Source organism: Balaenoptera borealis, assembly GCF_965194805.1.
Source record: "Balaenoptera borealis genome assembly, chromosome: 2".
NCBI classification, from domain to species: Eukaryota; Metazoa; Chordata; class Mammalia; order Artiodactyla; family Balaenopteridae; genus Balaenoptera; species Balaenoptera borealis.
Window position 1 is genome coordinate 52,301,638 of NC_138867.1, and position 22,912 is coordinate 52,324,549.

At 39.1% G+C, this 22,912-nt stretch overlaps 1 protein-coding gene across 1 annotated transcript; it reads right to left on the minus strand.

Moving 5' to 3' along the window:
- Positions 1–260: 260 nt before the first annotated feature.
- HTR1A (5-hydroxytryptamine receptor 1A) lies at positions 261–22,617 on the minus strand. Its single transcript, XM_082383191.1, has one exon. It carries the CDS (start codon positions 2,453–2,455, stop codon positions 1,187–1,189), a length of 1,269 nt encoding a protein of 422 aa, XP_082239317.1. The 5' UTR covers positions 2,456–22,617; the 3' UTR covers positions 261–1,186.
- Between the last annotated feature and the right edge of the window lie 295 nt (positions 22,618–22,912).

The window sequence follows — 22,912 nt, forward strand, 5'->3', positions numbered from 1 at the left end:
GTTTTTCTGGTCTCTAGAGCTTGGCTGGACCTAGAAGCGCCGGCTTCCGCAAACCTTAACTGTTGTTTACCCTCTCTTCAGCTGGTCCTGGGGCGTAGGCGGAGGGATGGCTCCAGTCGGGATTAGTTTTAAATGCGCGCGGAGCGCACGCCAGACCTCAGAGAAGGGGGGAAGGCTCGGAGATTCCCGGCACGTGGCACCCACCCCACCCCCGCTCCCCGCCCCAGCGCGCGCAGCTTGGTCGCCGGGCGCCTCCCACAGTAGGTAAGTGGCGATGCCAGCCAGTTCAGACTCGCCAGCAACCTGTAAAAACAGAAGTCCGCTCTCCCTTCCCAATGATTGTCAGTTTCTTTGGTGAGTGCTGACACCAAGGCAGGCAAGGATAAATTCGTTCTGCCTCGCTCTGCCCCACTGGCCCAGCCTTGTACTTACAGGTCCACTCTAAGAGACAACTTCCAGACACTTGTTTTGAATCCAAGAAAACAAAGCATGGGGCTGTTCCCGGGAGAGTTACTCTGGGAGTCTGCACCAGGAGGCGGAGATTCCCGGGGACACCTTAGGCACCGGGAAAAGCAGACCCTCCCAGACTTCCCGACTAGCAATTTAGTGCGTAGAGACTGGCGAGGGCATAAAGGGAAGATGGAAAAGGAAATAAGGGATGAGACCGCCAAAACAGTGAACGTTTCTAGGGCAAGAAGGCGGGGCGGGGATGGGGTTGCTGGGGAATGAAGCAAAGTCCTGAACCTTAAGTTCAAGTAGTAGCAGTGAGGCGATCAGGTGGGAGCCTTTAGTGGGAGCGGCGGCTGGGTGTACACTTTCTTCTTCTGTGTGGACTTTTTGCCTTGAACGGCTAAGGCTTAAACTTCCGCCGCGAAGATTTGGGGGCAGAAGAGGGAGGAGGCAATTGCTGGAATCAAAACTGATTCCCAGACCAAAGTTTGAGCCAAGGTCGCCTCTCACAGACTCTAGAAGTTTCCCAGACTCTCTTGCCCCGCGGCTGTAGCCTCTTTGCACGGGGCTCCCTCCTTCCCCGCTGGGAATAGAGGGCTGGGGGAGGGGGAGGGGGAGGGGGTCTGGAAGCAGCGCGCGGAGCAGCTGTGAATGTTAGAGGAAAAGTAGCAAAGGTTTTGATTCCAGAGGGCTAGGGGAGGCAGGCTGGGTGGGGTAGGCCTACGCGCCTCCATCATCATCGGCGGCAGAACTTGCACTTGATGATCTTCTTAAATGCGTTTTGGAAGTCCTTGTTGAAGTAGGCGTAAATGACAGGGTTGAGCAGAGAGTTGGAGTAGCCCAGCCAGTTGATTATGGCGCCCAACAGGGTGGGCATGTGGCAGCTGCTTTCGCAGAAGGGCAGGACCAGGGCCACGATGAAGAAGGGCAACCAGCAGAGGATGAAGGTGCCCATGATGATGCCCAGCGTCTTCACCGTCTTCCTCTCGCGGGCCAGGGCCATCTTACGCTTGGCCTCGGCGTTGCGCTCATTTTTCTTCTCGAAGGGGGCGGGGACGCAGGGGGCAGCACCGGCCTCGCTGGGCAGCGGCAGGTGCTCTTTGGAGTTGCCCACCCGGTGCACTTCGATCACCTCCAGGGCGGCGCCTTCTTCCCCCAGCCTCACGGCTCCATTGGCGCACGGAGCCCCTGTTGCCTTGTTCTCCATGCCCTGCCTCCAGTCTTTGCTACCCGGCTCACCATTTACGCTCTTTCTGGGCTGCGGGGCTGGCGACGCCCCAAGGCGGTTGTTGGCTACCTTCTTCTCCTCCTTCTTGACTGTCTTGCGGATGCGGAATCGCGCGGCTCGGAAGATGCGCCCGTAGAGAACCAGCATGAGCAGTAGCGGGATGTAGAAAGCGCCGAAGGTGGAGTAAATAGTGTAGCCGTGGTCCTTGCTGATGGTGCACGCGTCGGGGTCCGAGCGGTCTTCCGGGGTGCGCCAGCCCAGCATGGGCGGGATGGAGATGAGGAAGCCAATGAGCCAGGTGAGCGAGATGAGTGCAGCTGCGCGCCGGGGCGTCCTCTTGTTCACGTAGTCGATGGGGTCTGTGATGGCCCAGTACCTGTCCAGCGCGATAGCGCACAGGTGCAGGATGGACGAAGTGCAGCACAGCACGTCGAGGGCGATGAACAGGTCACAGGTGACCTGTCCCAGAGTCCACTTGTTGAGCACCTGGTACAACGCGGCCATGGGCAGCACCAGCACCGACACCATGAGGTCTGTGACGGCCAGCGAGCCTATAAGATAGTTCGCCACGTTCTGCAGGGAGCGCTCCAAGGCGATGGCGGCCACCACGCACGCATTGCCCAGCACCGCGCAGAAGATGAGCGTGCCCAGCAGCAGAGAGGTGATCACTTGGTAGCTGAAGGTCACGTCGGAGATGCCAGTAGCGTTGGCGCGTGTCCCGAAGGGACCCTGGGACGACGTGGTGTTGTTGCCCTGTAAGGGGCTGAGCACATCCATGCCTGCGCGCCCGGCAGGGGAGGGGGAGGGGAGAAACAGCTGCGCCAGGATCCCCCTCGCCCCTCCCCCTGGGGTCTTCCGCCCCTCTTTCCTGGGGAGTTTCAACGGGGGAGGGGATGCAGGGACTCAAGCAGGAAGTTCTTACTGCTCAGGCGAAGGCATCTCCGAGGAGCAGCTAGCTTCTAGGCGCTCTCTGGGCTCTCGTAGTCCAGCGCGCTCAGAGACTCCAGCTGGGAAACGAATTGGCTGGAGAACAGCTCCGGGATCTCTGGGCGGCGGAAAGGTGGCTGGAACGTTTGTCTCTCGCTGTCCATTTTATTTTGCCGCTGCCTAACTGGCTGCCAGACCCGGAGTCTCCCCACCAGCAAAGAATCTCCAATCTTAGAAGTATGTGGAATAGAGAAACACCGTCCTCCACAGTCACTCTGTAACCCTCCTCTCCTTGCTTCTCTCCCTCCCTCTCTCCCACTCTCTCCTCTACTCTCTTCTCTTTCTCTTAAGCCTCCTCTCTCTTTCCCTTTCTCCCACTAGTTTTCCCTTTCAGTGTCCCTCTCCCTTCTCACTTCCCTTTATCTCCCCGGTGTTGCTCCGACAGCCAGTCTCCCTCCCTCCTACGCTAACCCTCCCCTCCCAACACTTCCCCAACCCCGAGTGCCTCTTTCCCCTGGTTCCCCGCCCTCCTCTCCCTCTAGCTCAGCCTCTTTGCGTTCACGTCCCTTTTTGTCGACCGAGACTCAGAACTAGCTTACACACACCCGATCCGCCGGTCAGACCAACATTGCAACAAATAACTCCGCCTCCCACCCGGCCAAACTCGAGGGAAAAAAATCTAACCACGTAAATTGCTTCATATTTCTGTCAAATTCTTAAGTAGAGTCAGCATCACAGAGCGGCAATAGGAAATGAGAAAAGGAGACACGCGGAGCCTGAATGGGGAGGTGGACAGTCCTGGGTCAGTCTGTAAATTATTACTAATTCATGGAAAGAAAAGGGAATGTGTCTTAGCTTTTTAAAAATCACCCCCGTTTATCATCGCACAGTCCAGCCTGTCTCCTTTGGGGAGGATATTGCCTCTGCCTTTTTTTAACCTTGAGGAATTGAGGGAGAAAGTAATTATAAAGAACCGGTCAAAGGACCGGTAAACAGCTGCATCTCAAAGTGAAGAAAAAAATCAATTCGGTATGTACTCTACACACACACACACACACACACACACACACACACACACACACACACACCCCTGCCTTTTCATCTCTATTGCGTTTTTAATTTCAGTGAACATTGCCATTTCCCACAGCTTCGCAGCAAGTAAATTTAGGGAAAGGAATTTTTTGGTCTTTGTGTTATAAATGAGGTCGGGCATTTTTATGGCCTTTTGCTTTTCTAACCAGAGTTTGCAGGCCTCTAGGGAGAACTTGGTGGAATCCCTGGTCGCTGGCTGCAGAGTTTCTCATGGGCTCCGAAACTGGGTTCAGCACCTGGGACAGCTCTAGGCAATGAGGGCTATGTCGCCACCTTCCGGCAAATGCTTTAGAGCGCCATCTATAAACCCTTGTCTTGCAGAAAATAAGCAGGTATTGAGGAAATCCCACAACTTCAAGAAAGAAAACGACGGTTACTAAAAGAAAAGTAACTTCGAGTTTTCTATTTTTTCTCCTCTTTTCTTCAAAAATTTCTTTTAGTGTCATCTTTTGCTCTTTATCCTCTATATCAAGCCTATATTTTCTAGCTCTTTTTTGAAAGCCTGCAGCATTTGTCATTCACAAGTTCTATCTAGAAATACAATTTTAATAGACCTAGGCAAACACCTTCACTTGTGTTGCTTTTGTGCTAACAAAGGCTGTGCTTTGGAACTCATACATTTGCACACATTCACCAACGGGGGTAAAAACAATATTGGATTTTCCAAATGGGGATGACTTAAAATAGAAGATAAAGAGACTGCTATGGGTTGGTTCTAAGCTGTTTCCTTTACCAAGAAAACCAAATTTAATCCCACTTGCACCTAGATAAAGAATGGGATTTCTAATCCACTAGAATAGCATATAACAAACGTCACTTATACATTCTGATTACATGACTGAAGTAAAGGAGAAATACAGAATGCAGTCCCAAAAGTAGATGACTCTAGATAACAGGCACAGATTCACTGCAGATAGTCTTAATATTGTGTTCAAATTTGAGCTCTAAATTCTCCAAGACCAAACAAAAGAGCAGTCACGAAAGCATCAAAGAAAATCTAGTTGGGCCGATGCACGCTGTAGAACAATGTGTTTGGAGATCAATTGTTTTACAACACAGTGCTGGGCACAGTTCCCACTCAATCATTTCAACATGCCACAACAATGAACCTGACATTTATAATGATTCATGGCATTGAAAAGAAAGAGATAAGTATACATGTCGATACTGGCTACAGACTCTGAAGAAATCTTTTAAAAATTTGTGAAGGTACTCATTCTCCCTTTTAAAATCTCCTCACAAATACAGAACTAAGTAACTGTTAAAATATAGTAGCAGTTCCAAAAATTTTAATAGGAAAATAATTAAAATCTGGATTCTCCAAAGATAAAACTTTGGAAATATAGGTGATAACATAAACAAAGGGTAAAATAAAAGAAATTTGAATTTTAAAAAATATTTACATGTCAAGTACAAACTTGAATACGAATTTTGTCAAATTTAGCACATATAAACATAGTGTAAGTCAGTAAGTATGTCAGTCAGCAACTGTGCATTCATTATTATTAAACCCAAATTGTTTAATAACTGACAAGTTTATTTTTCCTTTTTTAGAAAGCTAAAATGCTGTAAATCTAGTGTTAATATTTATAAGATCTGGCATTTGCTATTCTGCTTTAATATTCTACGACACTGCTTTTTTTTATTCAAGTTGAAAAAAACTCTAAAGTAGCTCATGTTTTTCTTAGAAATAATGTACATAATATTTCAAACATTTCATTTCAATAAGAATGTATAGGCACTCTTATGAATAGAAGTATAAAAGGATATGCAGCCCTATGGTTCTACAACCTTCAAGTGAATAGATAATTATGTAAAACTTTTTATTAAACTAATAATATTGTGATATATATTAAAAGCACAATGATGTTACATTTCTTCATGTTCACACTTTGCCAGTTCTTCTATGTTTAACCCTTAACGATACAGAATCCCGGATATGCCAGAAGAAAATTGTGCAAACTGAAGATCCTGGATAAAGAGTTAAGCTCTTGTTCTTCAAGGCCTATGATATTATCCTAAAGAAAAACTAACCTTAAAGCGAATATTACTGATGACATCATTTGAAAACAAAGCTTCCAGTCATTCTGCTTTTATTTCTTGTTTGAATTTACTAGATGCCAGTATAAACTTGTCAGTTATGGATCTGGAGTATGATTCATCATCCATCATATGAAATTTCTCTAAAATAGGTTATGGGAGATAAAGATTTCTAACATCTTTACAGGAAATTTGATACAAGCCAAGCATTTCAATGTAGTTCTTTGACCAGGGACATAAGATTAAAAAGATGTTAGGCTGAAGTTTTGCTGTGCACCTGACTGTCTTATCATTGTTGAAAGCTCAGTAATGGTTGGGTCTTCTCAATAATTAATATGTTCATCCATAATCCCAAATTATGGCTGATTTTTGTATTAATGAGGAAATAACCTACATAATAAAGAATTGAAATTTTGCTTAAGAGATTACAGAAGTAATTTTTTAAAACTCCTATTTTAAAAAGGTTTTGTATTTTTAAGTAATTAAAACTAGGATAGATTATTTTTTTAATTAAAAATATTCTGAATTTTATTCACCCCATTCTTCAAATACTAAAGCAACAAGGCAATTGTAGATTTTCCAGAACTGTGAATTTTCTACTGGAATTTGTTAGGGAAAAAAAACTACTTCAAGGAGAAATTGTTGCTTAGATAATTTAGGAAGTGTGGTCTTCTGATTATCAGCAAGAATTAACTGGTCCTTAATAAGAAATGCAACCAAAATGCAAGAGAAAAAATTCTCCTTTAAAACTGAGTACAGTTTTTTTTGTGTATCTAATTCTCACCCTACACCTTCCTCAGATGGTATCGTTACTTAGCTGCTATTTCTACATGACAGAGACTTCTCCGAGACCCAGAACCACACTAAGTTTTCAGTGGCAAAACACAAATGATAGATGCCTCAGTCTCTGCTCCTGGAACTGTAAGGTTGATTTGGTTCATTTAACACACATGTTGAAAACACAGCATGTAGAGAGTGAAAAAAAAACAAACAGTAACACATATTCACTAGGTGTGTGACCTTGGGCAAATTAATTAATCCTCTTGTTTCCTCAATAGTAAAATGGGTGTAAAATAGACTTGTGAAGATTAAGTGATTTAATACACTTTGCTGGCCCATAAAATAAAAAACACTCAGTAAAGGTCAAGCCATAATAGTAGTAATAGTGATGCAAAGTAATAATATTAATTCTCTCTCCACTGATAATTGTTGAGAAGTTCAGAGAAAGAGAATTAGGTAGGCTTAGTGAAAGAGCAAGTGCTTGAAAAAAAAATTAAGGCCCTTTCAGGTGAGGATTTATTTTGAAAACAATTTGCACATGGTTGTGTTACCAAACTAAACTTGGGTCTGCTACCCCCCTACATGAAGCAAATACAATCTACTGATACCAGGTTGTGGTGAAGGAAAATAGAGCATTTATTGCAAGGTGCCCAACGTGGGGCTGAGCAAGGAGACCCAGCACCTCCTGCTCAAAAGACCTGAACTCCCCCATGGCTTTCAGGGAAGGGTTTTTAAAGACAGTATGAAGGAGAGGGTTGCAGGGTGCCTGATCAGTTGGTAGACATTCTTCTGATTGGTTGATGGTGAGGTAACCAGATGGTATTTCTGGAGTCAAGATCATCAACCTTCTGGTTCTAACCGGTCTGGGGTCTATGTGCTGGTGGTCAGTAGTTAACGGCCCCCATCTGGTGGGGATTTTAGTGTCTGCAAAACAACTCAAAGATATGGCCCAGGATATTATCTATAGCCCTTACAGAGGAGCTAAATGTCCTTGAGTTTGTTTTATGGCTAAACGATTATTCTTTTATCTTGCTTGACTGTTTTCCTTTGTTTCTGCATTTTCTCACTTCTGTGATTAAATCTGGTCACTGGAACTTGGGAAGGCCTAAGACACTAAAGCATTTCTACAAACAAGAGGCAGGGGACATGGCAGGGTCTGTCCCCTACTCAGTTTCAGATGTGACATTCTCCCTATTCTTTAAATTATTTGGTAAGCTTCCAATTCTTTAGAAAATTCTGAGTATGAGACAAGTGAAGAAAGATGTAGCCTCTGCATTCTGGAACTTCTTGACTTAAATCAGAAGTTATTGGGAATTCCCTGGTGGTCCAGTGGTTAGGACTCTGCTCTTTCACTGCCAAGGGCCCGGGTTCAATCCCTGGTGGGTGCACTAAAATCCTGAAAGCCATGCAGTGAGGAAAAAAAAAGAAAGTTATTGGGCGTGGTGATGAATATGTCAACAAATGTTCAATAATCACTGAGGAAAAGGAGTCTGCTCTTCTCTGGGAGCTCAACGGTTTGTTCAAAAATATAAATCAATAATTGAAATTCATAGACCCCAATAAAATGTTTAAAGTACAGCAAAACCCCAAAGGCAGTATTTTTGTTGTAGGAAGTCATCAGATTAGAGTGACAGGTGTTAATAAATGTGCTTTCCTGAGCACACTTCCTCTATACTGCTCTCTTTCTGACAATATTTTCATGGCTCACTTCTGAAAGGATAAGAGCATAGTTCAGATGAGAAAAGTGTTTGAATATTAGCTCAGTATTTCCTGTTAGTCTAAGGATAGTTGGAAATTAAATTCAGTTTAATAATTATTTGAAACAAGATTTAATTACTGCATTTAATCTAACAATAATTGGGGGTAAATAGCCACATTTTACTTTGTTTTGACAAATAAACTTTTTTGTTATAAAGCTAAAACCAATACCCAATATATTATTTTAATCTTGTTTTAAAACATGCTACTTATATAAAAACAACAATTGTGGTTACAAAATATGAGTCTATAACTGTGCCATCTGTCCTGTTGAAACAGTAATTTGTTAGTTGGGAGTAGTGGCTCAGGGCCACAGTTCTGGATTCAAACACCTATGCTGCCATTTACTAGCCTTGAATTTTTTCTTAATTTTTTCCATTTTTTACATTATATGAGTTACCAAAAATATAAAGAATGATATAGTATAAATGATAAATACCTATATACTTAAGAAAAATTTATGAAAAAGAAGAGTATAATTCCATAAAATTCTCTTTACTCTTGAATTTAGTGTTTATTATTCCCATGAATGACTTTATACTTTTACACCATATGTACATGTCATTAAGCAATATAGAAATGGTATCATTCTCTATGTATTCTTCTGCAACTTCCTTTTTTTGCACGACATTATCTTTGTGAAATACATCTGCATTGGTACAAGCACCTCTAGTTCATTTATTTTCACTACAGTGTAGATTTAAATTTTATGAATAAAGCCACAAATTATTTATCCATTCTCCGATTAGTGAACGTTTAAGTCTTTTCCAAACATTTGCTTTTATAAATAATACTGCTGTGAGCATTAATGTGTATATCGCTTTTTTTTTAAATCCATGTAATTTAGAGTAAACTGGATTACAGTGTAGTGCTTTTCAAACAAAGTATATGGGGATCTTGTTTAAAATGCAGATTTTGACACTGTAGGTATGGAGTGAAGCCTAAGACTCTGCGTGTCTGCCAAGTTCCCAGGTGACACTGATGTTGCTGATTCATAGACCATACTTAGAGTAGCAAGGATCTAAGCCTCCAGAAGTGGAATTATTGGATCCTTTGATATGCCCAGATTCAACTTCAGTAGATATAGCCTAATTCTTCTCCAAACTGGTTGTGTAAAATCTCATAACCACTTTTGTAGGTTGAATTGTGTCACCTACAATTCATCCTTTTGTATCCTACAAAAGGATAAAGGACTCAGTGTCTATGACTGTGACCTTATTTGGAAATAAGATCTTTGCAGATGTAATTAAGTTAAAAGGACGTCATAAAGGATTAGGGTGGGCCCAGATCAAATGACTAATGTTCATATAAATTGAAGGAAATTTGGACAGACACACAGGGGAAGAACACCATCTGAAGACAGAGACAGAAATTGGAGTTATGCTGCCATAATCCAAGTAATGCCAAGGACTGTTGACAATCACCAGAAGCTTAGACAAACAATGGAATCTCCCCCAGAGCTGTCAGAAAGTTTGTATTGGGCCAACAATTTCATTTCAGATGTTTAGCTTCCAGAATTCTGAGACAATACATTTCTGTTGCTTTAAGCCACCCAGGTTGTGGTACTTTGTTATGGTGTCCTGAGGAAACTAACACAATCACTAAAAATGTGTAAGTTCCCATTGCTTCATCAAGGTTGAGTGTTGTTTCAAGTTTCTTCACTGTGAGTTATTTATTCTTATATTTGCTTACTTTTAAACTGGGTTCTTCGGGATTTTTTTGAACTTACTAATTTTTAAAATCCATTATCTATTAGGGGTATTCATCTTTTATCATTTGTATTATTGGAAATATTTTCTTTAAATCTTTGGCTCACTTTTTAAAAGTGTCTTTTGATGAATTTACATTTTTCAGTTTAATGTAAATAAATATTTCTTTGTTCTGTGATTTTCTGTCTTGTGTAAGAAATCTTTGTCTACTTTGAGGTTATAAAGATACCAGCCAACATTTTTTTGAATTTCATATTTAGTTGGTGAATTCACCCTAAATTTGGCTTTTGAGTGTATTGTGTGAGGTAGGAATGCAGGTTAATTTTTACCATAAGAATAAAAAAATTACCTAGTACTATTCATTTAATAGTCCATCCTTTCTCCCCCTGATATACAGTCTCTTCTGTCATACATCTTGTTTTCATATACTGGTGAGTTTACTTTTGGGTTCTCTATTCTCTTCCATTGATCTGTTTGTCTATTTCTGTTCCAAAAATACAGTGTCTTAATTTTTACAATAAATTTGATATGTGCTAGATCATCCTCTTTACTTTATTCTTTCTTAGAAGTTTCTTGCCAGTACTTAGCCTTTTACTGTTACATATTAATTTTGAATCAACTTTTCCATCCCACCCCCGTATGTATACTTAAAATTGTGGAATTTTATTGGAATTGTATTGAAATTATGTGATAGCTCCTAAAGAACAGACATCTTTATGTTATTGGATCTTTTTATCCAGGAATATGATGTAACTTTTCATTTATTTAGTTCTTCCTTTCCTATCGATAAAGTTTTTAATTTTCTCCATTAATGGCATGAACAGCTTGTGGTAGATTTTTTTACCCTAGGTACCTTATTTTGTTGTTATTGTAGTTGTGCTTTTATACATGGTAGCTAATGTGAATGGTATATTTTTAAATTATATTTTCAATTTTTGTAGGTATATAAGAATGTGATTAAGTTATTTGATTGGTTTTACTTCTGTGTACTTGATTAATTTTAATAATCGGTAGATTTTCTTTGCTTTTCTATGTTGACAACTAAATTATCTGCAAATACTACAACAAAACTTTCTTTCTAAGCTTTTTGCCCTTAATTACCTTTTTGTTTCCTAATGAACTGGCTAGAACTGCAGTTTAATATGTCAGAGATGCAGGAATAGAGGGTATACTCATCTCATTCATGTATTAGAGAGAATACTTCTAATGCTGCGCCACATAGTATATTTCTGAAAGGGATGCTTAGTCAGCTTAAAGAAGTTATATTTCCTATTCTATTCCTTTCTTATACTTGGTTTTAGAATTAAATTACTAATACTGTGTTACTAATACTTTGTTTTAGGTTTTGCATCTAAATACTTGAGTGAGATTTGTCTATAAGTTTCCTTTCTTATACTGTCCTACTCTGACATCAGTACCAAAATTTATACCAACCTTATAAAAATGAAGTGTGGCGTATTCCCTCATTTTACTATTCTCTGGGATAGCTTTTATAAGACCTCAATTATCTGTTTTTTGACTATTTGGTAAAACTTATCTGTAAGACATTTGGACTTGGTTTTTCTTGATAGGTATGTTTTTAATTCTTGATATCATTTATTTAGTGGCTATATAATAATTCAGAATTAATACTTCTAGAATCAATGTTAAGTTATAGTTTTCTTTTAAAAGTTTTCCATTTTTACTAAGTTGTTTAAATTATCTTTCCTGTATCTACAGTGAATCTCTTGTTTTGATCCTTATTAATTACTTGTGTGAGTCTTTTCCCTTTTATTCTTAATCAGTCAAAACAGTGTTTATTTATTTTACTCAATTCTATTTTATACTTTCCATAATGATTTCCAAATTGTGTAATTTGGAAGCACTCTTCTAAATGCCAATTAAGTGAAGATGTTCTTAGTAATCTTTTGTTATTGGTTTGTAGCTTAATTTCATTGTTGTCAAAGAATGTGAAGTAAAATACATCAATTCTTTTAAAATTTTAGATTGATTTTATTGCCTAGTACATGATCAATTATCAGAAATTTTGCAAGACATGTCATCTCGTCATGATATGCATAGTTCTACTCATATCTTTTTGATCAGGCTTGTTAATTGTGCTGTTCAAAGCTTCTATATCCTTACTAATTTTTGTCTGCTTAATCTGTCAACTTCAACCCTTATCAGAAGTTGATAGATCAAGCAGACAAAAATTAGTAAGGAAATAGGATAGGATAGAGTAACCTCTCACAAAGACAGGAGATTTGTCAACTTCTGATTGTAGTTCCATCAATATTTGCTTTGTATACTTTCAGGACATAATCATAGGTACATACATAATTACAATTAGTATATATTCCTGCTGACTTAATTACCTTCCTTATCCCTACTACTTTTTGTTGCCTTAAAGTCTATTTTGTCTATACAAGTTCTTTTCTGTATTTGCCTAGTATATCTCATTCCATATATTAATTTTCATCTCTTCTGTGTCTTCAAAGTTTTAAGTGAGTCCTTGTAAAAATATTATAGTTCTTTTCTTTCCAATTCTGAAAATCTTAGTGTTTTAGTAGGTGAGTTTAGTCTTAATTTTACTATGACTATTTTATGTTTTCATATACATCCTGTCTCATCTATGCTTCTCTTATACCCATTCCTTCTATTCTGCTGACTGAGTTTCAAAATTAATTTTCTTCCTCTATTGTAGAAAGTTCTGTATTCTAGTCATGACCTTCCTTAATATTTTAACATGAATAAACAACTTAAAGTATTATTTATGATTTTCACTACCTCTAAGCACATATAAGTACCTTTAAACCCTTTAATTCAGATCATCCCTATCCAAGGTACAGTTGTGAAGTAATTAGTTTTATCAAGATTTCTTAATTAGACATGATTATTGTTATACAGTCAATATTTGCTTATGTTTGCTCATGTGGTTACTAAATTTATTTGATCATCATTCCTTTTTTTTTAACATCTTTATGGGAGTATAACTGCTTTACAGTGTTGTGTTAGGATCATCATTCCTTCTTGCATCTCAGATATTTCTTCTGGGATTATTTTCCTTTAGCTTTAAAAATACTCTTTAGAAATTCCTTTTATGAAGTCCTATTAGTGGTAAGCTCTCCTAGTATTTTATTGACTGACATGTTTTTATTTCACCGTCATTTAACTACATACATAATTCTAGGTTGATGCTTTTATGCTTCTCAGAAGTGGAGGATATTTTAATATTTTTTGCCTTGCATTGTTGCTATTGATGAGAAAACTTCTGTTTGTCATTATGTATAATCTTCCTTTTCTCTAGGGCTGCCTTTAAGATCCCGGGTTTTTAGTTTTTACTGTGTTCTGCAATTTTACCTCAGTTTGTCTAGAAGCAGATTTTATTTCAGTTTTCCTGAGATTTATTTTGCTTCCTGAAATTAAGGATTCATAATTTCCATTATTTATGGAAAATTCTAATTCATTCATTCACCATTAATTTAACAAATACTGCCTTTCTCTCATTCATTCTATTCTCTCCTTCTGAAATTCTAAATATACTAAAAGAATTTCTCCTGTCTTCCATGCCTCTTAATTTCTCTGTCATATTTTCTATTTTTCCTCCTGTGTTATATTGTGGTTAATTTCTTCATATCTATCTTCTAGTCTATAAATTCTCTCTTCAGTTTTGTCTAATATACCGAAGAATTGGTTAAATCCTTTGTCTTCAATTTCAACTATATATTTTACTTTCATGAGTTTTGTTTTATTTTTCTAATGTAGCTAGTTATTTTAGTAGACCTTTTTTTCTTGCTCGTTTGTAATTTTATTATTTCTGTTAGCATTTTAAGCACATTTGCTTTATATTCTGTCTCTGATTACTCCAATATCTGTAACCCCAGTTGTCTAATTCTTTCTTGCTGAGTCTCACTCATGCTAGCTTGGTTACTATTGTGATTGGTGATTTCATATTGTGAGTTTATATTTGACCAATCTCTGTTTATGGGAATCCTGAGAATCTTGGTTCAATGGACATTATCCCAGGAATATTTGTGTTTCCTTCTGTTATATACAACAGTAGACTTATTATCCTATGTGAGGGCATCATTTATGACTAGGTATTATCAGAGGAGCATTTATCCCTGTGTAGGATTCAAGCCAGGCAGACACATTGTGTTTACTGAAGCTCTTTGAGTATTCTAGCTTTCTGTAGCTGTCTCCATTCCCACCCCTCCTCCCCCACCACCACACCATCTTTTATATGCCTTAGGAGTTGTTCTGTTTCATTGAAGAGACATTAAAACTTCAGGATTTAGGTACCATTGATCAGCAAATGTCTCTAAGATATCTATAACTTCAGTGCTAGATTATTACTCTGGCTTTTGTTCCTGTCATTTTGGAATACTGAAGATTCTCCTTAATTTCTTGAGAGGTCAGCTCTGCCTGTTAGTTTTAACTTATCTATCATCCTTTAGTATTTTGCAGTGGGAAAATTTTTTGAATACAGAGTCTGCAAGATTTACCAAAAGAAGATAGAAATATTTCTACTTTATTAGGTTGCATTTGGATTAAATAAGAAAATGCAACTAAAGAACTTATCAGAGTTCCTTATATCTTATGTGTTCAATCAATGTTAGTAAAATGAAAATTTTAATTAATTTTCCAAAATATTTTCTATCTTGGGCTTTATTCATCTTTTCCATTTATGTGAAATATACCTGTCTTCCAAAAAGAAAAGAAGTGTAAATTCCTATGCATAAATAGTAACTAGAATTTTTATGTTTTATATTTTGTATTTTAACAGATAAACATACATAAATTATTTAATGTAAAATAAGTATGGGGAAATTATACTAAATCACAGTGTTTGAGTTTATAGTCAATTACTTTAAAATTCTGTGGAAAAGAACTTCTTTAAACTAAACTAAAATTAGTCAAAAATTGCTGTTAACATTTTATCAAATGTAACTTCTTACTTGAAATTATCCAAGAAATAACATTTTGAAAAGTTGTTTAGAGCTCATTGTTAGCAGTGTTTATTTTTAAAGTGAATGATATCTATCTTCTAAAATTATTATATTCTTAGTTTCCAATTCTACTTTGAAAACTAAAAATAAATAGCATTTTTAAAGCATGAGCCAACCAGCACATCTTTCTATAATTTTTATTGTGAATGAGAAGGCATTTATCACAGACCCATCACTTAATGGGAAACAAAACAAAAACAAACAAAACAATGATTCTCTAAAGACATAAATATTCAAAATATCTACTTCTGTTAGAGAGATGTAGATGAGAAGATGAGTGTGCCGTAGTATCTGACTGTTACTAAATGTAGTGTTGATATAATTTTAATGTCAAACACAATAATACCAATCTTTTTCTGTAAGAAACCTAAAATTGAAATTTGCCTCCAGACTAAGTATCTCTTTGTTTTGGTTTATTTTTGGATTTTGCAGCTTTTCCAAATTGGGAAACACAGCTGGGCTTATTAATATACAGAGGCATTTTAATTGAAGAAGATGAGTATCATCATGTGCAGTTCTGGATCTCTTCCTCTGGACTTCATAGCCAACTGCTCCATCTTCAGTAGAAAGAAGTGGAATCAAGTGCCAGTATCTGGGATTAAATATTTTGGCTTCTAGCTCATGGCTTGCATAATATAATAACAGTGGTAGCCAACTTGATTGAGTGTTTACTATACGCCTAACTCTATACTAGCCCTTTCCATACAATGTTTTATTTAATCTTCACAGCCTCAGCCTGTTCAATTTTTCAAAAAAACAAATGGAGGCCTAGAAAGGCCTTTTGCTTGTTTGTTTCTAAAACACTTGAATACAGTGAGAAAATAGAATTTTCTACCCAGGAGAAATACTTCCTGCCTGCAGCTACCTGACCTTAGCAACAGTTGTTGCTCATTTATTCAAGTTCACCAACTGATGAGAAGGTACTGCTCAGCGGTAGGTGAGCAGAGAAAGAGGACAACACAAGTATCCTAGGTAGAAAGCCCAACCCTGCCCTGAAAATATGACTTGAGGGCTGCCTGGATCATTCTTAGTCATCCATCATGTTTTTAGAAAGCAGCCTCTGGTCTCCCTTGGAGGATCCTGGCTACTATCTGGATTAACTGCCTGATTACTTCCTCAACATCCCCTTTCTGACTCTCTGTCGATTTATATAGCAGATTTCAAAATGGTAAGGGACTGCAGAACTCACCAAACCCACTTAACCGATTTGCAGAAAAGGAAACTGAGGGTCTTCATAGTTATTTGCCGTAGATCACACAATGGATGCCTCATATTAGCCTGACTGCATCAGTTAAAAGACCCCTAACATTATTATCCAGGTTTCAACCTTAACTGCTACCGGCTCCTGTTGAAGATTTCCAAAACTTGGAACAGACCAAAGAAATTGAATTTTGTGTTCAATTACCTCTATCTTCCTTCCTTCATCTCTTCATTCATTCACACAACAAGCACATATTGTATGTCTGCTATGAGCCAGGCAGTACACCACCCACTGAGAATATAAAACTAGAAAGATAGAGTCTTTGTCTTTGCCTTAACTCATGTTAAGCATGAGTGAAGCATGTTCCCTGGCCACACTAAGTGAAGCCTCATCCAGGAATAGAGAATATCCAGGCCTAGTCACACTTTTCCCAACAACCTGCTATGTTTATTGAGTACTTACCATTTTTTTCTAGGCTTTTTGTACATAACAATTAATAGGACCTACAAATATTCTTGCACTCAGTCACTTTATACTGAAACTAGTAGAAACAAACTATAAACAGGTGAAGAAACAAACAAATAAGATAATTGCAGGAGCTGGTAATGTTATGAGGAAGATAAAATTGAGTAAGGATGGGGGAATGACTGAAGTGGTCTATGCTTGTGGGGTTGGTGAGGTGAGCTGCTCTGAAGAATTGACATTTAAGTTGAGACTCAAATAATACAAAGAGGACAGCCATTCAAAGATCTCATTGGTGGTGTATTGCAATAATGTATTGATCATCTCAGCCTTTGGGCCAGCAGGGCAGAGCCTGGGGCAGCAAAGGTCCTGACCAGTCATCTGTAGTGGTCAATAGTCTCCTCTCTTTACTCCAGTGTGTTGTAAAAATGTTACCATTTTCTGTATGTTGCATGATATGAAGAGCATTGGGAAGCACTATTCTAGTTGAAGAGAAAATCCAAGTAGAAGAAAAGCAAAGGAGATTGAGCATGGTGTGCTGGGTAGCTAAAAGAATAGAGTGCGCAAAAGGGAAAATGAGGGGAGAATGAGGTCAGAGAGTGGGCAGGAGCCTTGGTATGGATGTAAGGATGAAAAGTGGATGGATATAAAAGTTATATTTGTCTATTTCCAAAAGGAATTAGATACATTACTATGTTAAAATACATATTAAATAGGATAATCAAAATACATATTAAAAAGAAATGTTGAAAATAATACAAAGAGTGGAGAGAGAAAATTTTATCTGGAGCCTAGTGTGAGCACTAGAATGAACTAAAATTCAAATTACCTAAAATTAACACTGAGTATTAAAACTAGTAGCTGAAGTCTAAAGTAGAACATCTTGGACCATGTAATTTTCTTTGTCTCGTTACAGGAAACATGAACTTGCATTAGGAGATAATAGACTTTTTCTTGACACTCCAAAGGAAGAAATGTATTGCAAGGTTCATTACCAAGTAGTTTAGCAAATTATATATTCCTTGCCATCTTGCATAAGTTTAGGAATATTTCTAAATGTCATTTCATGAAAACTAAAACCTAAAGTTTCATCTTAGTGAAGGCATTTCATCAGAACCTGAGTAGTTGATAGATACAGATATCTCCACGTACATTGTTTTCTGGTGATGAAACCTGATTAAATTTGAGTCTGCTTGCCTTCTAGACCTCTCCATACGCCCATGCCTCCACATCATTGCTTACAGTTCCCTCAACCTGGCATATTCATTCCCATCTTTTGTACCAAAGGAACTCCTACCTCCAGTGCAAACAACACTCAATCCCAAGCCCTTAGTAACTACATAGTAGTTCTCTAGCTTGAAGTGCACCTAGGTAGCTTTTAAAATAGAAAAGTACCACCCCAAACCAATTGAATCAGAATTTCTAGAGAGAAGGGCCCAGGCGTTGACGCTTTTTAAGCTCTCCAGGTGATTCTCGTGAGTTAACGAGGTTAGGAATTGCTGAGCTAGGTTAACCCTCCCTCCTACTTAAAGTGGGCTCTAAATAGAGTGTGGAGTTTCACCCTTGCTACTTGGGTCAGATGGGTTTCTCTTGCGAGAGAGGAAAAAATAACTGACCAGCTACAACAGAATGTGCCACAAACTCCGAAGTCTTTGTGGTCACCTACCATGGAAGGTAAGTGAGCAATTACCTCCTTGACCTTGTATTTAATGAGAAAAGCTGCATAGAAAATCTGCTTTGGTTCTGGCTTTGCTCAAAATCTGTACAGGAATAGATATTTCAGTGAGTCCTTTTCATCTTCTCATTGAGAGAAGAGGAGAAAATATTATAAAAAGATTTTAGAAGGGAACAAATTAAAGTGACTCTCGAACCTGAGTGTGTATAAAAATCACTTGAAGAGCTTGCTAAAAATGCAGACACCCCCTCCACCCAAGCCCCCAAACACTGCTGATTCTGATGGAGTAGTTCTGGGGTTGGTCCTAGGGATCTGTATGTTTAACAAGCCCCCTAAATGATTCTGAGGCCAGCAGACCACAGGCCAATGGGAAATAGGAGTTTACAAAAAGCTACCCCATTTTACTGCAGTATAAATATTCCTTCCTGACTCTCACAAAAACTCAAGGGCCCTTTGACCACTATTGAAGGGAAAGAGAATTAAGAAAATCTAAGTTTGCAGGCAAATTTTAAAGACCACAGCAGAGTCATGCCAGCTGAAGTAAGAGGACAGTAGAGAGAAAAGCTCAGGCAGCAAATGGAGACAGCTGGGGAGTGAGGGCGCCAGCGTTAGAAAAGTACTCAGGTGGGGACGCCGGATCTGGGTTGGAGAAAAGAAACGTGCTGTCAACTGGAGGAGATTCTCTGTGGTGAGCAGGCTGGAAGATAATGTCCCAGCTGCTCTTCTGGAAGTCAGATGTAATAATCCTGCCCTTCTTAAATGCAAACTCTGCTAATCAAGCTGTGAAAAATATACTAACTTTGGTCTGCTATTGTTGGCCGAAGGCTAATTTGGTCATATCCTGGGGCTTCAATTCTCACATCCCTATCAGAAAGAAACTGCTTCAAGTTTAGGAAATGTGAGCCTCAGGAAGTTCACTTAGAAACACACACCAGCCTCTATGTGAGGCAGAGAAAACAGGGGGAGCAACCAGCAGCCCGGCTCCTCTAGCAAAGCCACAAGATAGATCGTAGGTTTCCAGCACCCGTTCTCTCCGTTGGAGTCAGCAAAAAGTAACAGAATACAAAGTGTAATAAACCATAGCATGCCAAATACATAACTATTTATTTTTTCGTTCATTGCCTCATTTATCCATCATTTATTCTTTCATTCCAAAAATATTTTTAAACATTACATGTATTCCCTTTTAAGCTATCTGAGACAAAGAATTAGGTGCAAGTAATGTCTTTGGGAGGTGATACCAAGGAACAGAAGTGAGAAAATGGAAAGAGAGGGAAAGGAAAAGGAAAGCCAATGAATGTAATGGCATATTACGGAGGACATCACTGTGGGCAATGGAAACTCAGTTCTGCTGGGACTGTTTTCTGGAATTGTCCTTTAAAGGATGGTAGGATGAAACAGTTATCTGAGGGTTCCAGTCTCCCATGATGCAACGTTAGTCTATGGTGTTAAATTCCACTCTTCTAAGCTCCACATGCCTGAAGGTTAAGGAAGCCCCACCCTTTACCCCTTCCAGTGTCCCAAGGTCATGGAGGAATCAGGGTAAAGAGCAAGGTGAGAGACTGTCAGCCTAAGTGAGTTGAAGCTTGCACAGACTTCTTCTCACTGCCCTCTGGAAGCTAAACTCACAGGAGAAGCCAAGAGGAAGTTAGTTGGAACTTGGTATGTGCCTACTGCAATATGTCAGGCTCTGCTATGCTGCAAAGATGAATAAATCACGTTCTCTGCCTTCTACGTGTTCTTGGCCTTGTAAGGGAGAGAAACATAAAGAAAAATCATTCAGTATGAAAATTCTGTAGTAATGATAGTCAGAAAGCTTTACCAGAAAAAGAGGAAGAAATTAGTTGGTAGAGGAGAGATTTGGAGAAAGGAAGGAAGCCATAGAGAAAGGAAAAATGGAGGGCTTCACGTAAATGTATGCTGAACTTTGAAGGATGAGTCATCTATGTGAGCAAGGGAACGATAAAAGAAATGCGTGTTCATTGATAAGAACAAGGTACATTCTGGAAATGGTGTTGAGTACAGTGTGATGAACATGGTGCTTTTGTGAAAGAAGCTAGGGGATGAAGCTAAAGATCTTTTATCCTGAAGGCAGTGGGAGGGCTATTGAAGTTTAAGCAGGAGAGTGACTCAAGGGAGTTGTCTCCATTCCTGGTGAGCATGCAGAAATGATCACATAACTGTAATTCCCAGAGATGTGTTTTCTCATCAAACATTTATGAAGCACACATTAAGTACTGGGGACCACACCAGGTGTTGAGCACACACAGGTGAGTAAGATGTTGTTCTTGCCATCGAGTGGTTCAGTGCTTAGTGATGGGAGTGAGACGACCTTTGCAACACAGTGCAATCAATGTCATTGTACATCTCAGAGCAGGGAGCTTTGGGAGCACAGGAGAAGGCGCCCTCCATCCAGGCTTTTGGCGTCCTTGGAGACATCCTGGGCAATTAGTGGTGTTCATTTTTCAAAAGTTAGAGGGCTGCAAGCGTTCCGAGGGAGACTGACTAAGGAGGCAGTGTCTCTGGGAAAAAAGCAACAAGAAACAAATGATGGTAATATGTGGGGGATAGTATGGGCATAGGATGTTTGTGGTCAAGAATACTTTCCTCTTTCCCCTGCTTGCCAGGTTCTGCCTCATCTTCTCCCCTGGCTGGCTTACTCAGCCTTTAGTTTTCAGCTGGAGCATCACTTCTTTCTGGAGGCCTTCCTTGACCCCTCAGGTCTAAGAGATACAAACTAAGTGTCCAAACAACTTCACAAATTATTTATCTTTTCTTAGTTGTCTAAAAAAGAAATATGCATGTAAGCAAACAAAACTCTTCAACTTTCTAATTGTGGTAAGGACAGTAAGATGGCTGTTCTCTATGTGCTGAATAAGATTCTGGTCTTGCCACAGTGAACAGTTGCTAAAATAGGAAGGCACACCAAAGTAATATAATTTCTATTTGGAATCCGCAAGATCTCTCTCTCTCTCTCTCTCTCTCTCTCGCTGTCTCTCTCTCTCTCTCTCTGTCAGAAGTCCAAAGTAGTTTTCAAATCAAAGGCATGATTTTTGATTGTCCACACATCTTCATTTTAGGCTCTGCCCCTCAGATCAATCTACTTCTCCCTGCCAGGGGGTTGGTGCCCAAGACAGCAAAATACACTCAGTCGTATCTAGAACAAGGTCTGAGACTCCATGCCCAGGCCCTCTAACACAGCCACTGTCCCCCATGAGCTTCTCTTGCTCTGCTCCATTTCCAGAGAAGCTGGTTTCCTAGAAATCAGACTCAGTTTGAATGATTTGAAACATCTGGCCTAGCCACCACCTCTGCACAAATAAATAGCCAAAACAATCAGGAACTACAGTCCTGTTTGTTTCTAATAACAATAATAATAACTAACACAGAGTAAATACCACACACCAAGCACTAAGTGTTTTACATGAATTATTTTTCTACTTTCAACATCTTTATGAGGTAGGTAATATTTTTATACCCATTTTAAAGAAGAGAAAACTGAAGCATTAAGTAACTGACCAAGGTCACACATCTAATAAGCAGTGGAACAATACTTGAGGCCCAAGAAGCATGTCTAGAGGCTATACTCTTAATCTCTCTGCCCTGCTGGCTCTCAAGTTTCCATCTAAGGTCAATCCCTTTTGTCAGTTCACCTCTGACACTCTAGAAGTTACATCTACCACATTGCAACTTCCAGATTCAAAATCACCCTTTCATCTTCTTTCTCTTCCCAGAGCTAAATCTACTTCCTTTGAGACTTTTTCTCAGGAATATATTTCCATCCATCTGGAAATGTTACTGGTAAATGTATTTCCAAGAACCAAGTCATAATTATAATTTTAGCTGTCTATATGGCTATTCTCTACATCGATTCACCTCTTCACTACCCCTTGACCCAAGCCACTTGACAGTTTTCAACTGTGATCTGTATTTTAGCAATAATGCTTTCCTCCCAAGGCAGCAGCATTTCATACTTCACTGGGATCTTGAACACAGCATAATCACTGAGCTACGGTTTTTAACTGAACTGAAGTGACCAGACATCAGGCATCATTTTATTTCTCTTTCACCATCATTTGGTTGTTAGCTAACTTGTCACAGCCAGGGACAGTGTCAAATAGCTCTCAAATTTTCTGCTTTGCCTTTAAAGATAACTACTGTATCTCCTTGCACCCTTAGCCTCAAACTGATACTTTCATTTTGTACTTAAAAGTTAAAGAGTTATCAAGGATTTTCCAACATTTGGGAAAGTTTCAGTGCTAACTGGAACTCATCGTTTTGAAGGAAAATCAGTCAATAGCTATGACAAAAGTACATTATATTTCAAACCTCTGAATAAGGAAAATTCTTTTCCTCTCAGTAATAACAAAAATCACTAACATTTATTACTGCTTATTACATATCAGGCACTGCCAAGTGCTTTCCACACACTATTTTATCTTAGAGACAAGGAAACTGAGGCTGAGAGAAGTTAAGTACTTTGTTTAACCAACATCACAGCTGATAGTTATTCCAGAGTCTCTGCCTTAACCAAGCTCAGGGGAATCTACTAATCTCCTTCCTCCATCACTTGGGCCAGTAACTCTTCTACTTAAATATGTA

What these genes read in the sequence shown, in the direction of transcription:
- HTR1A (XM_082383191.1), bottom strand. Translation starts at nt 2,455, where the DNA reads ATGGATGTGCTCAGCCCCTTACAGGGCAACAACACCACGTCGTCCCAG.